General features: G+C 38.8%; 1 protein-coding gene across 2 annotated transcripts; it reads right to left on the bottom strand.

Annotated features, from left to right (window-relative positions):
* Nucleotides 1-204: 204 nt before the first annotated feature.
* LOC148009875 (secreted LysM effector Blys4-like) lies at nt 205-1,626 on the bottom strand. 2 transcript variants are annotated; one of them, XM_087673305.1, is made up of 3 exons: nt 1,503-1,626; nt 1,024-1,193; nt 205-379 (listed from the first exon to the last, which is right to left on the bottom strand). In XM_087673305.1, exons 1-3 carry the CDS (start codon nt 1,576-1,578, stop codon nt 365-367), a joined length of 261 nt encoding a protein of 86 aa, XP_087529431.1. In that variant the 5' UTR covers nt 1,579-1,626; the 3' UTR covers nt 205-364. The 2 variants fall into 2 exon arrangements, with proteins under 2 accessions (XP_087529431.1, XP_087529432.1); XM_087673306.1 differs by having other exon boundaries at nt 1,024-1,190; nt 1,503-1,624.
* Nucleotides 1,627-14,976: the final 13,350 nt, after the last annotated feature.

Here is a 14,976-nt window from a genome sequence, read left to right as displayed (position 1 = left end):
CATAAAGGAAGTAAAGAAACATAGATCTAAAAAGTTGGTGTGAACATGAAATGTGTGACAAAAGAGATTTGAGAATGAAATGTCAAAAGGACATCACTTGGTGCAAACATGAAATGTATGACAAAAGAAATTTGAGAATGAAATGTGCGACAAAAGAAAATTGAGAATCAAATGCTAGAAGGATAGGACTTCGAAAAAGGTATTCTTCAGTAAAGCTTTGACAACATCAACTAGGTTGGTCCATGCAATTTTGTTGGAATGATAGATACAACATTTCGTGCAAGAGAAAGACTATGGAGTTGCCACGGGAAGCTTTGTCATTTTATCACCTTAAGTGTAAGGATACCATGTGCCACATTGAACCTTAGGAAAGGCATACCTGAAAATGCAACCAGAAAAAGACATAAATGAGAAGCTGAATCGTAAAGAAGCTTTTAATAATTATAGAATGACACAAAAAAAAGCTTCCAGTTGGATACTTAGGGCGGGTTCGGACCCGGCAGACAAACAACATCCCAAATACAGATGGCCAATTAAATCTCAGCATGAAAAACTGTATGTTCACACACATGGTGGAAGGCCAAAAAAATTAGGGGCCTTTTTTGACACGTCATGGCCAAGTTTTTGCTCCTCTCTTCCGACCTGCCCAGCATGGATACTTCTCCTTCATGCCATGTCTTCTCTTTGGCTCCTTTCCTTGTCTACCACTAATGTGAATGAGATGGCGGACAACTCTTGAGAAATCCTTGTAGATGGGTGGAAAAGGGGATTTTTCACCCTTTTGTCCACCGGGCAAGTGTGAACCCACCCTTAGTGATATTGGAAGTGCCGCATAGGCTTAGGCTTAGCATGCCTTGCCCTGTAGTGCAAGGAACACTTAAACAACTGTTCTTCTGGCGAAGTACAGTTGTGAGGAGGTTCAGGTGTTATGTGTACGCGAGAATTACGAAAACTACGAGGCAGAGGAAATAAACGATACCTCGGCTAATTTGCAGTATTGGTAAAAGATGAGATGATGATTACCTGCTTGCCAATGGGGAGGTCGTCGCAGTCGATGCCACGGTTGAGCTTCTTGAATTTCTTCACGGAGATGTGGCCCTCCCTGGCGAGGTCGAAGCACGTGTCGCCCTTCTCCACCACCACCGCAGAGTTGCACGAAGTCGCCGCAACCCCGATGTCCTCCACGCCCACTACTGCAGCAAAACATTACAAGCATATTCATCAAATCAAATCATGATCGTATGCCCATTTCACACACCAAACAAATCGGGATCCAGTTTCCCGTCCTCAATATATATAAACCATCCTATCACAGCTCGCGAGTGCAGTACTAACAACCATTCATAGCTAGCCACACGCACGCTATTCCGTTTTAACTCATAGCCACTCATAGCCACACCCTATATAATCAGATTGCTAGCTGCGCCTCACATTAATCGAAGCAATCCTGCATAGTCGCAGCATATATATATCGCAAGTCCACATTGATCAGAGACTCATACATATCAGAAACGCTGCCAGCATCATCATCGTTGCTAGTATTGCGGCAGACATCTTCTTCCCAATGACACCAGCCATAATTGTTATAATCGCCTCTACTGATCGCTGCCTTGAATGCCTACGTTGCGTTGACTGCGCTTGGACGATCATTTTTCTGCGTTTCTAACATTTCTCCCTTTAATTGTACCATTCAATTGGCATTATCCTAATGGCGTGATCTGCCGGCTGGAGCTCCCATTCGACGTTTCGCATTTGCAACGAGGAACTTTAGACACTAAACTAGATGGTAAATAGCCTTATAACTAGTAAATACACATTTTTTTCTAGTTAGTAACTAGGGTTTTTTTAATTGGAACTAGGTTTTTAATTTTACTATATAGATGTGAAGCTATAACTAGTAAAATAAGTGTTTATATAGTAAAGCAAGGAAAATTTTTATATATCACCTAATATAGCTATGTTTATTGGATAAAATTATGAAGCTATGGATCATAGGATAATGTGTATGCATAGTAAATCAAAACAGATTTGTATAGAATATCTAACATAGTCATGGTTATATAGTCATGTTAAAGTAATATACATCACAATTGATAGGCCTAACTATCAGCCATGTAGTCAATCTCAAATAAGATAATGTCGATACACACTTGTAATGGATATGTTTGTACGCATCCAAAATGTACATGTGCTGTAAGATACATTTGTGCATTTTGATAACTTTTAATTCTTACTCACATAGCACAAATAGTTTACACATTTACAAATAAAATATCATTTTTAACAATATAAATATTTTCTTGTCACATTAAAACAAACAAGAATCTCATTCAATTCAACTCAATGCCATGGCTCTAAATCTTGAAATTCCCCTCAAATCTGCCCTGAAGTGTGGGATATACCTAGCATCCATACAAGCACAAATAGTTATCAAAAGTTATTTGAGTCCCTTACATACAAGGAGTATATCCATCCATTAGCAAAATAGAAACAATTCAAATTGTAATAGCCTTTTCCTTAAATGAAAGACATAGAACCTCTTGAGTATGAGGAAACTTGAAGAGGGGAGCTCTCAATAGATAGTCATGGCACATGGTATATTAACTAGGGTAGTTGTATTAAGTTCATGTGGCATATACTCCTACTTTCATGCATGTAGCATATTCATGGGGTGAACAAGGAGTAATAGATAATGGAACACATAGCATTAACATAAAGCAATAGAAGCAAGACAATGGGATGGAGATGGATTATGCTAGCATTGTCGTTGATAGCATGAACATGGAAGAGCTAGAGAAGAAGATGTGGGGTAACAAAAAATGTTTCAATGAGAATTAAAAGAGAGTCACAGTAGAGTTTGGGGAGCAAGTGCTATGTGCATGAGTGGTATCCCTGTTGCCATGCATTCGGCAAAGCAATGCTAAGTATTCTCTATGCAACATGTTCATATATTTTAGGGGAAGGTCCCCCTTGAGGATGAGTTTGCTAGATTGTTTTGGCTCACCTATGGATCAAAGTGGTGCTCACATTGTTTTGCTTGCCATTAGACTTCTTTTGGGTCTTGCTTTCATCTAAAGCAAAAAGAGATTGGGTTTTGGGTTGACTTGTTTGGCTTAAAGTGAGCCTTACTGACATGCTTCCATGGCATAATGATTTTATTCCTGAGGAGGTCTTGCAAATTGAATACCTAATATGGGCTAGTTTTCGTAGACTTCCTACTTTGCTAGATGGAGAAGTAATGTGCTAGTAGAAGTGCTAGGTAGAGCACTCTATGTTCTTACAATAATATCAACTAGTGGAGCAAGTGAGCTCTCGTACTTTGGGATAAGAGGAAGAAGATCCTTGAGATGCTCTAGATTTTTTATCCTAATGGGATTGAGTTGTTGGTCGATGTCAAATTCTCCCTCTTCTTGGATACATGCTTCAAATGCAAAGACGATGGGTGCTTTGCAAAGGAATGCCCAAAAAGGAATTGAGATAAGAAAAAGTAAATGAGAAAATAGTGGAGATAAGGAAGAACTTCAAAAGAAGAAAAAAGGAAAAAACATAGGTTGAGAAGGCTAAATTCAAGGAAACAAACAAGCCTCAAAAGAAGGAACCTAAGAAGAAAATTAATTATCAGTTGTGATCCTAAAGATGCTGAAGTTAAAGCGGGATGGAAACAAATAATTTCAACCACCAAATTCTTTGAAGTCTAATGGAGGTAAGAAATAAAAAAATTCCCTTTAAAAGCTTCTTGCAAATGTTTTGTTGACAGTGCTATTTTACTATTTTGGATTATGGAGGTTCGAACAAAGATATAATGTTAGTTAGTTGGCTCACTATGATCTCTTGGAATGTGAGGTGCCTAGGAAGTCCATCCAAGAAGGATGTATTTAGTAGGAGAAAGAAATGGAAGCCCCTCTCTTTCAACACCTCCTTTCTAGAAAGGGAAGAATTCAACTTATATAGCTAAAGGATGCTTGGAAACAAAACAACAATCCAATGGGCAATCCAACGTAGAACTAGATGACATCCATTGCTATCATAACTGAGATTACCAATATGTATGGCAAAGATCAAGATTGACTTCAAAGAGAGTTGCATGTTAGTAGTTAGCAATGCAGTGAGTATATTATTATGACTCTTTATAAGTGTTCTAGTAATGGGATGTTTTATCAAATTCTCAAAGAAGTGGAGCATTACATGGAGGATTTGCAAAGACATAAAGGTGAAGTTGCCAAAATTTAGTCTAAGCGAAATGGTATCTTATGGGACTGGTTCTTCGACCAATTAATTTTATGAATTGATAAAGCAAAAGAAGCAACAAGAGTTCATCACTATGATAGATGATAGAGGAGGAATCGTGGAATTTATGTAGGTTTCTTTCAATCTCTTTGGAATGTATTTGTGAATGGTCTATGCTTAGGTCCATTTGAGGTAAAGATGTCAATGCCAAAGGGTGTCCCATTGTCCCATTACTCTTTGCTATCATAATCACCAAACCTTTGCTTAGGAATTTGGATTTGAAGGTGCAACATGGAATAAGCAAGGGGCTTCCTATACCATTAAGAAGACACTTGGTGTCCCAATTCTTTGCCAACAATAACTTACCAATATTGTGCAAATAGAGAGGAAACTAGTAGATGCATTTGATGAAAGTGTATGAAATTTTTCTAGAGCTATCTGGGGTTGTGACTAATGTGAGCAAAAGCAAGCTTATTTACCTATGATTGAATGAGTTAGCAAAGTTGCTAAGGGATCTAGGCTTCCAAGTAGCAAAATTGGAGCTGTAGTTGCTTGATTCTAAAGAATTTGGGTGATTTCAAGATTTCTAGCATCAGACCTTAATTGCTAAGCATATGATGGAGAAATTTATTTGATTATCTTGTACATTATGTATGTTGTGAGTCAAGTAACATGCAATAGTGACAAAAAATACATGCACATGAAAGGCCTAATTTTGGCATCATGAATCTAGTGAGATTATTGAAGGTTAAAGATCCATAGCCTATATTATTATATACGACACTAGAAGTGAAGTAGGACTCTTGTTTCCCACATTGTAACTAGGGTAATGGCCAACAATGGGAGAGGGATGGTCAATGCTAGCTTGAGTTGATCCAGACCACCTATAGGTGGATACACTTGAATTTTTGTGTTATCTTGAAGATAACAACTAAATAACTTTAATGGTCCCCCTTTATATAGTGATTACGCTTGCAAATCTAAATCCTAACATGCAATTATCTATATCTTTTTCTATCAAAATAGTTTGAAGAAATTCTAGTAACTGACGAAAGCATGTGTACAATTCTAGATCACTAGGAGGAGGAGACTTAGCCCCATTGCATAAATTCATGTAATGCATTGTTCACCACATGAAAATCAGATACTATTACACACTAGTGAGAGGGGCCTAAAACAAATTAGGATTATACTTGAAACAAATTAGGATTATACCTTCATAGTTGATTTCAATCATAACCTTCATCAAAGTGTTGTTTTTCAAATTCTGTTTGGACATTGTTGACCTGTCATTTAGATAAGTGATAATCAACATCAATGTGAGAGTAAATGAAACAAATAAAGATAAACTCAAGGGGAGTCGAACCCCAAACACAATTTGTGTCTACCGAGAGGAGTCTACCTGCAAAATTTAAAAAGAATATTTGTATAGAGAGAGACATGATTGCCTCTAAGGCAATCATGCCTTAGAGGCAATCATGCCTCTCTCTCACTCACACACACTCTCTGTCCCTCCCTCGTGCATTTTGCTAATTAAGAGCATATGACTTTAATTCCATATATACACATGTATAGCTCCCACAATATGCATACGAAACTATGTTCTCTAACGAAATTCAAAACTTAAAACTACAAGAGAAAGGCTCTATAGATGCGCACTGTACATGCGAAATAGCGGGTGCGTTTATTAGCGCGTCTATTGGCGCTAGTATATAGACGCAAAAAACGTGTCTATATACCCACGTTTCTAAACGCGCTTATGGATGCGAAAATAAACACACAGATTTTTCATTTCTCATAAAGTCCCTAAATATGATCAAACATCTTAACAACTAGTATTTTCTAGAATACATTACCAACTTTACTTCTTTGTGGTCTAATATAGCTTACCCAATTGTACTTCTTTGTGCATCTTGGTGCATTATTCTTTGGATGTGCGCATTCAATTCTAATACTATAACACAACAAACGTTATATGTATCACAAAAGTAAACGGCTCTTAATTGATATTTTAGTTGTTTCTGAGTATTACAAATATACATCCAATCATTCAAAGCTAATTATAAGCTACAATGAATGATCAATCTCATCTTTAATGAGATCGGCCCTTGCTAGACTATCTACCCCTAGGTCTATGTTACCAATAGGCAATGAAAAAGAAAAGTCTATCCCACTATCAGATGTTTAGCTATGCTCAATTTCTTCATCAACATCTGCAACCATATTGTTATTCTCTTCTGCGCTTCCTTGAACATCCTCGCAAAGATCATCTTGCACTGCATCATGTATATCATCGATCATGGCATCATCATCTACATCATCATTGATTGTTGGATTGTCATTAACTATCTTTATGTTAGTAGCATTGCCATATATTGGTTTTGAACGATTAGATATGGGGATGATGTGCCACCATCGGTTATTGCTTACCATTGGGTGATGCACAACCTGCATTTAAAAAATAAAAAATAAGCAACTTAGATATTTATTGTATTTTGAGAATGTATCAAGAAGTAATATATATGAAAATAAATAGCTTCTAATATACATGCTCGCATTGTTGAGGTAGTACGAATGTGTCATTCTTGCCTTGGTGAAATTTTGTAGAGTCAATCACTACAAAACCACTTGGATGATGTCTAATTGTGCAATGCTCACCCGTTATTACTACTTCTTTAAACCACTTCACATCTAGTATATATATAAAAAATTGCCTAAAGTCAAACTTCAAAATATCTTGGATCAAGCCACAATAACCTTACATGTTACCATTGGTATCCTGGAAGTTTGTAAGGATACCACAATCCTAGGTATTTCTCCTATCATCTATACATTGCGTTCGAAAATGTTTGCCTTCACACAAAATAGCATTGAAGAATATACACTAGTAGTACATTGTTGAGATCATATTAATGATTTAGTTAAAGATGAAACATGTGAAATTATTATATCATATATAACTAAAGATAATTTAATTATAAGTATGTCTCACCTTTGATAAGCAACCTCGTGTGTATTCCCACTTCTTTGCGATATATCCATCGCCTCCTCTTTTTCCATCTTCTCCATTTCTTCATGTAGCCAATCTATATCAATATGATGTGGAATCGCACTTAAATGTTTTGGATATGGGACATTACATCCATGTCTAACACGAAATGCTTGCCTTTCGCTTACTCTTCTTGCTCTTGCTTCTTTATATAGTGTCACCCATTTGCTCATTACTTCGCTCTTAAGCACACAAAATACATTTAACTTACGAAGTTACTATTTCATTAGTGCTTTGGTTATTCCTTTTTCTTGAGGTATTATAAGGTCATCCTCAAATCTTCATCATCTTTCCATAGTCGTGATAAAGAGGGGTCCACTTTAGTAAGATATTCAAAGATTTGTACAAGGGATGATTGCACTAACCAACCCTCAGCCATGCTTCCCTCAGGCCGTGCATTTTTCCTTACAAAATCTTTTAGGGTTTTCATAAAGCGCTCTAGAAAAAACATCCACCTTGCATAACCTACCCCACAAATTGTGATCTCATCAATTAGATGTATGAGTAAGTGTACTTGAGTAGTCAAAATGGAGCAATAAAAAGTTTCCTCCATCAAACAAACCACCTCAATGGACAATACTTGAGCCTCTTGCAACGTATTTGGATCGATTTCCTTCAAACTCACAAATCTACCAACATGCAATTGAGAACAATTATTAGTTTTGCCCAGAAATTAAAGCGGGTTTACTACGTGATGTACGTAATATGTAAACTAAAAAATAAGTATAATGTATACATACCTCGCGAGCTCACCCATCTTGTAAATAATATCACACACATCTTTTGAAACACAATGGGATATGCTAGTAGGAAGGATGAACTGTATGTAAATATTCATGCATTGTTAATTAGTCTACATAGTTACTCCACTAATGAATATATTTATGGCTATGAAAATCCTTACTTGAATCATTTTTTGACATCGTGCGACTTCAAACCGGATAGGTGCTCCACACCTCTTTTCTTTTTCTTTATGAAGGGTCCCTTGAGGCATCTTATATATCCTGTGGGAGTTTGAAAGCTACATACACTACAAGGATATCAGGCCATAGTGACGCCGATTAGCGACAACAAATAGCAGTGTCACTATTTGCATTGCTATTAGCATCACATATTTGCGTCGCTATTAGCATCGCATTTTTGACACTAATAGCAACGCAAATAGCGATGGCACCCAGAGCAAAAAAACATGGGTCGAAACCTGAGCGCGTTATATTTCGCGCATTCATGAAAGAGAGTGAGAGGGAGAGTGACCGTCTTGCTAAGAGGGAGAAAAAGAGAGAAAGAAGACTTCTCACCACCATCACCACCATCGCCGCCGTTCATGAAGAAGAGGAGGAGGTGTATGGAGGGCGAAGAGAAGCCACCATCACAAAGAGGAGCCGCCGAACCCTTCTTTGAGTCTTTATAGTGAGTGCATTCTCTCTCTCTTTTACTTTTTTTTTTGTATAATTTGTGTATATTGAGGGAGAGAAAATGAGAGAGAAAGAGAGGAAGAGGGAGGGAGAGGGAGAGGAAATGAGAGAGGGAGAGGGAGTAATTAAGAAAGGGAGAGGGAGGGAGAGAGAGAGAAAGATAGGGAGAGGGAGAGGGGGAGGAAATGGGAAAGGAAGAGGGAGGAAGAGGGAGGGAGAGGGAGAGAGAAAGAGAGGAGGAGAGAGAGGGAGGGAGAGGAAATGATAGAGGGAGAGGGAGAGGGAGACATTAAACATAATAGGGAAATGAAAGAGGAAGAGGGAAATGATAGAGGTAGAGGGAGAGGGAGAGGGAGAGGAACACATTAAACATAATGAGGGAATGAGAAAGGGAGAGGGAGAGGGAGGGAGACACTAAACATAATAGGAAAATGAGAGAGGGAGAGGGAGAGGGAGGAAATTAGAGAGGGAGAGGGAGGAAATGAGAGAGGGAGAGGGGGGGAGAGAGAGAGAAAGAGAGGGAGAGGGAGAGGGGAGGAAATGGGAAAGAAAGAGGGAGGGAGAGGGGGAGCGAGGGAGAGAGAAAGAGAGGGGGAGGGAGAGGGAGAGGGAGGGAGAGGAAATGAGAGAGGGAGAGAAAGAGGGAGGGAGACATTAAACATAATAGGAAATGAGAGAGGGAGAGGAGAGAGAAAAAAAGAAAAAATCATTAAACCTAATAGGGAAAGAGAGAAAGAGAGGGTGAGTGTAAGGGAGGGAGAGAGAGGAAATGAGAGAGGGAGAGAAAGAGAGAAAAGGAAATGAGAGAGGGAAAGGAGAGAGAAAAAAATGAGAGAGGTAGAGGAGAGAGAAAAAGAGAAAAAAATCATTACACCTAATAGGGGAAGAGAGAAAGAGAGGGAGAGAGTGAGGGAGGGAGAGGAAATGAGAGAGGGAGAGAAAGAGACAAAAGGAAATAAAACCTTACAATAAGCTCATCCTAGGCTCATAGGGGTTAGGCCGATCCTCAACAAACCTAAGGGATATATGGCTAGAGAACCCTAGCACACTTGCATATCCTAGCATAATATTCTTCCTACAAAGAGACCTCTCATATATGGGGCTTGTCCTAGCTACCACCACACAAGTATACAACGAAGGCAATCCACCTATCAGTTAGAAAAACATTCATTTTCAATAACGTTAATCCAAAAATAACTTTGGATATTCCATACAAATTAATCTCTTCTTAAAAAGAAAAATACAAAAAACTAAAACAGCATCATTCATATGCTTCGCAAAACTAAAACAGCATCACCACAAGATCTCTTAGGAAACTCATCTTTAACTATCAATTTTAATTAGAAAATATAATATAATATCACTTGCAAGGAATGACACTCTTTTATCATTAACCCTCTTTCTTTCTTAGAATAGTCTTAGGAATAAATTTCTACTCTAACAAGCATATATTTGAGCATAATAACTATTTTAAGGTTTATTCCATGAGTAGTAGTAGTATATATGCAGCCATCAAGCTAGAGATCATGCTTTGGTTTTTGTGGAGATCCCAATCGCATGCCCTCATAGAGATTATAGTGTGCAATACTGTGGAGAGAAGGTGGGTGAGTTGTAAATGGTAAAGGAGAATTCCATTGATGATGGAGAGAAGATGAGGTGAGTCACCAATTCTATTCTTAGTGAGTGCAACCTACCCATAGTATGGCATCCATGACTGATTCAAATTAGTAAGACTTTGAAATCCTACCTCGAGTATTATAACTATTGTTTTGTGGTGGATTTTCTTACCATAATTCAATGTCAATTTGTGCTTATGTTTTCCATGGTGTGTTGACTATGGATGTCAGATGCTCTAGTCGGATCTCTCTCTCTTTCTCCTCTCTCTTCTCTCAACCCTTCTCTCTCCCTCAATCTTCCCTCTTTCTCTCTTCCTATACTCTCCCTAAATTATTCTATCTCCCCCTATCTCTTTTCTCTCTCTATCTCTCTTTCTATATCTACCTCTCTCACTTCTCTCCTCTTCTTCTCTAACTTTACTCTCTCCCTAACTCTTGTCTCTCTCTTCATCTCTATATAAGTAGTCATAGTCATGGTTGTGGTCGTGGTCGTAGTTGTAGTCGTGGTCATGGTCGTAGTTGTAGTCGTGGTCGTAGTCCTAGTCGTAGTTGTAGTCATCATGGTCGTCCTGGTTGTGGTCGTGGTCGTGGCCATAGTCATGGTCGTACTTGTAGTCGTGGTCATCGTGGTCATGGTCGTGGTGGTCGTGGTCATGGTCGTGATCGTAGTCGTGGTCGTCATAGTCATGGTCCTGGTCGTGGTCATGGTCATGGTCGTGGCCGTGGTCGTGGTCGTGGTAGTCGTAGTCATAGTCGTGGTCATCCTAGCCGTGGTCCTGGTCATGGTCCTAGTCCTAGTCATAGTGGTAGTCGTGGTCGTAGTCATAATGTAGAAAAAGAGAGAGAGATGGAAGGAGAGGAGAACAATTTAAGAAAGAAAAAAAGAGAGAGAGATGGAAGGAGAGGAGAACAATTTAAGAAAGAGAAAAAGAATGATAACAAAAACAAATTGTTTGTCGTAACGTAGACAAAATCGGAAACGATGAAGGTCTTGTTGTTCAAGATCGTGAGGCGTATCTTAATCAGCGTGTCCCATGTCCTTGCTCTCAATGCAAGTTGGTAATTAGATGAAAATGTCGATTGTCTATAGAACATGTATGAGGATTCGGCGAGTTTCAATCTGAGATCATTGATCAAGCGATTGTGGATTTTCAACAAACGATAAGAAAAGTTAATATCAATCATGCATTGTACTCGCAAGATAATTCAATACCATATACAATAAGATTGGGTCTGACTGGAAAATTTTCTATCCAAGGAGGTGACGTCTTGTCCCAAGGAGGAGTGCACTCTTTGTGGCCAATTAGAAGAGTTTGTGGGCATGCGATAGATGGAGTGCATGAGCCAATCCACCACTTGCAAGGCACTACCCAATCTGTACCATCAATGCCAGAGGAGATAGGAAGCCTTCCAGGCCTACCTACAATCTTGGAGCCTGACATGGAGGCAATGATCAATGCATTGATTTCCATGGATGTCGAGACTTCTGATCTACTTAGAGAGGAAGCATCCATACCATTATATGATGGATGCCGAGTATCTTGCCTGAAGACACTGCTTGTACCCTTAAGTGTGCAAGCAAAATACGGGTGGAGCGATGCGACACTACAAGAGAAAGGCCCTATAGACACACATTGTACACGCGAAAAAGCGGGGGCGTTTATAGGTGTGTGTATTAGTGCGTCTATTCATGCTAGTATAAAAAATGCGTCTATATATCCGCCCTGATAAACGCACTTATAGATGCGAAAATAAACGCACATATTTTTCATTTCTCATAAAGTCCTTGAATATGACCAAACCTCTTAACAACTAGTATTTTTTTACATGTATAGGATCATACGGACATGATATACATGTATATACAACATGATATACATGTATAGGGCATATACATGCATAGGACATGATATACATTACCAACTTTACTTCTTTCTGAGTATTACAAATATACATCCAATCATGCCCTATACAAATGTGATTGGATAGGGCATGATGATTGGATGTATACATAGATCAAAGGTTGACTTGTGCATTTTCTATATATATATGTATATATATATATGTATATATATATGTATATATATATATGTATATATATATGTATATATATATATATGTATATATATGTATATATACATATATATATGTATATATACATATATATATATATATGTGTATATATATATATATATATGTGTGTATATATATATATATATAGAGAGAGAGAGAGAGAGAAAGAGAGAGAGAACTGATCAATACACTCGCATGTCTCATTTGTTGTGCACTTAACCTAGCCATGCATGACAATTCATAGCATGAGTAGATTGATGTAAATCAGTTGGCTTGTGCATATGCAAGCTATTCCAGTCATGTCAAGGTGCGCTTATAGCTCACATATAATTTTAGACAAGGTGGACCATATGTAACCAATGTGCACATGTCCTCTTTTCATCATCTTTAGCCAATGTGTCCACTTGTTGGTGACTAATACCAACAAGCCAACTACAAATCTCTTATATATGAAATGTATAAGTAAATTAACTTGGTTAATTTGATGAGGCCAAGTTTTCCTTCCATGGATAGTGTGGTTGGCTATATTCTACTTCAAGGTTATAGGAACTTGCAGAAGTCAATGGAGCATCCTAAAAATGACGATACTTTAATTACTATATGAAGTCACTTCATGTACATATCTTTGATTGATTGATGGATAATATGCATTTCTCTATCTCTTTCGTGTACACCTTCATTGCATTATCTCTCTCTAGCTAAAAACCATTCGTGCTTTATCCACCTATTGATACTTGCATGCAATTGTAAGTGGGATGGTCTAGTAAGTCAGTACATATGTGCCAATTGACTTGCCAATGTGTTATCTCTTATCCTCAAGATTTGTTATATATGTCACCACATAGGTCAATTGATTCCCTAAATGCATGCATTGTTTCCTTAAATTGTTCCTATACGTCTGTAAGTGCATGTAACATGAATTATCTATGCATATACACGCGCAATTACAAGCGCTTACAGATGCACCACGCAGGTATAGAAAAATTTAAAAAAATTTGTGGTTTTCTTTTCAAACCTGTGCTTTCCTGCATTTTTTTCGCGTTTTTTGCAGTTCGAGCTTGACATCACTACTCATGTCTATCTATCACTTCATGAAGACAATGAGGCAAGTAAATAAGAGTAAAAATAGGATAGGAGGAAAGAAAAGCCAAAGAGTAAAGAACAAGAGCCAAACAACAAGGAAGAGAACAAGATTCAAGCAACTTACCAAGGGAAGAGAGAAGGAGGACAAGGAGCTTGCAACCTAGCCACCACCCGTTGGAACAAGCAAAGGTGAGTTCTTCTTCTCTCTCTCAATCTTATTTGCTTTCTCTGTTTGTTTGTCTCTCTCTTCTCTCTCTTCACATGCTGGATCTTGTCATCTATTGAGGTTTTTTTGCACATTTTTAAAGCAATTTTAAAAAGAAATGGTCTGACTGTGTGCGTCCAGATGACAGTGTAGATGCAGGTATAGACGTGAAAATAGACGCGCTGACAGACGCGCTAACAGACGCTCACAGAGACGCAGATATAGATGCGCACAGAGATGCAGGTATAGACGCTGCATGTAATAAGTTTTATCTGCATAGGGTAATATGATTTTTCTTGTGTAGATGTGGAATCCTGGATCCTCCAGTACCCCATTCAATAAGGAGCAATTCATGGGGGAGATGACCAATTAGCTTGGTTGCCCTCCCATTGCAGAGGAGGTTTTCAATGTGATGTCTGGGACACCTTTCACATCTTTGCCTACACAGGGATCAGTTGAGATACATGGATCGTCCGAAGCCTGTGCATTTACAGAAGCATGTGTATCGAGTGAGGTAGAGGGTAGTGCACGTCGAGGGAGGAGGGAGAGTGGTGCGGGAGGACGAGGAGGTCGAGGGCTTTGTGGGGGTTGCCTAGGTGGTGGCTCTTGATCACCCTCACCGGAAAATGAGAGAGGTGAGCCTCCACAAATGTACTACTCTATCACTGATGCTGGTTGCATGACTTTGAGGGGAGGGAAGTGATACTCTACTTGAGGAGTGTCGTGCATGCCACATACAAAGATTGCATGATTCCCTTCAAGCACCAAAAAAATGGTTTTTGGCAAGAGTTGCTGCAGGCAGTACATAAAAGGTACCCTAATCCCGAGAATTCACGATTCTCAGATGATTGGGGACGGTCAAAGGTGAGAGACGCGCTTCATAACAAGAGGTCTCACCTTATGACGCGCGCCAAGGAGTCATTGCGGAGACAAGAGCAGGGGCGCCCTAGATATGGCCAACCACCCAATCGCCACTGTAAGGAGTGGAAAGAGGCCAAGAAGAGAGCAACGGAGAAAATGATAAGTCGCCAGCATGCAGAGGCACAATGTATCCAGATGGCAACCATGAAATCGTCGCATTATGGATCGGGTGGCAGGGAGTCATGGGAGGCTGAGTTTGTAAGTATTATTTGATTTTTTTTTAAAATTTAAATTTTGTAATTTGTTTCACTTCATTATGTAGTGTGTTTTAATACGTTGTATGTTCAAATTATTTTGTAGTATCATATCGTTGGTAGGATGTCGACTCCTAGAGAAGTAGGCTACCATCGAGGTCATAACCACGCGTCCACTTGGCAGTATTTCTAC

This window comes from Lygodium microphyllum, chromosome 30 (genome assembly GCF_053477565.2).
Source record: "Lygodium microphyllum isolate KBCC chromosome 30, Lygodium_microphyllum_v1.1.10, whole genome shotgun sequence".
Classification (NCBI taxonomy): Eukaryota; Viridiplantae; Streptophyta; class Polypodiopsida; order Schizaeales; family Lygodiaceae; genus Lygodium; species Lygodium microphyllum.
The sequence above is the reverse complement of the archived record's forward strand: the minus strand, read 5'-3'. Positions and strand labels throughout refer to the sequence as shown.

What these genes read in the sequence shown, in the direction of transcription:
- LOC148009875 (XM_087673305.1), bottom strand. Translation starts at nt 1,578, where the DNA reads ATGGCTGGTGTCATTGGGAAGAAGATGTCTGCCGCAATACTAGCAACG. An exon ending in GCTGGCAGCGTTTCTGATAT is followed by an intron (nt 1,194 to 1,502) that starts GTATGAGTCTCT and finishes GTTTTGCTGCAG; the next exon opens with TAGTGGGCGTGGAGGACATC.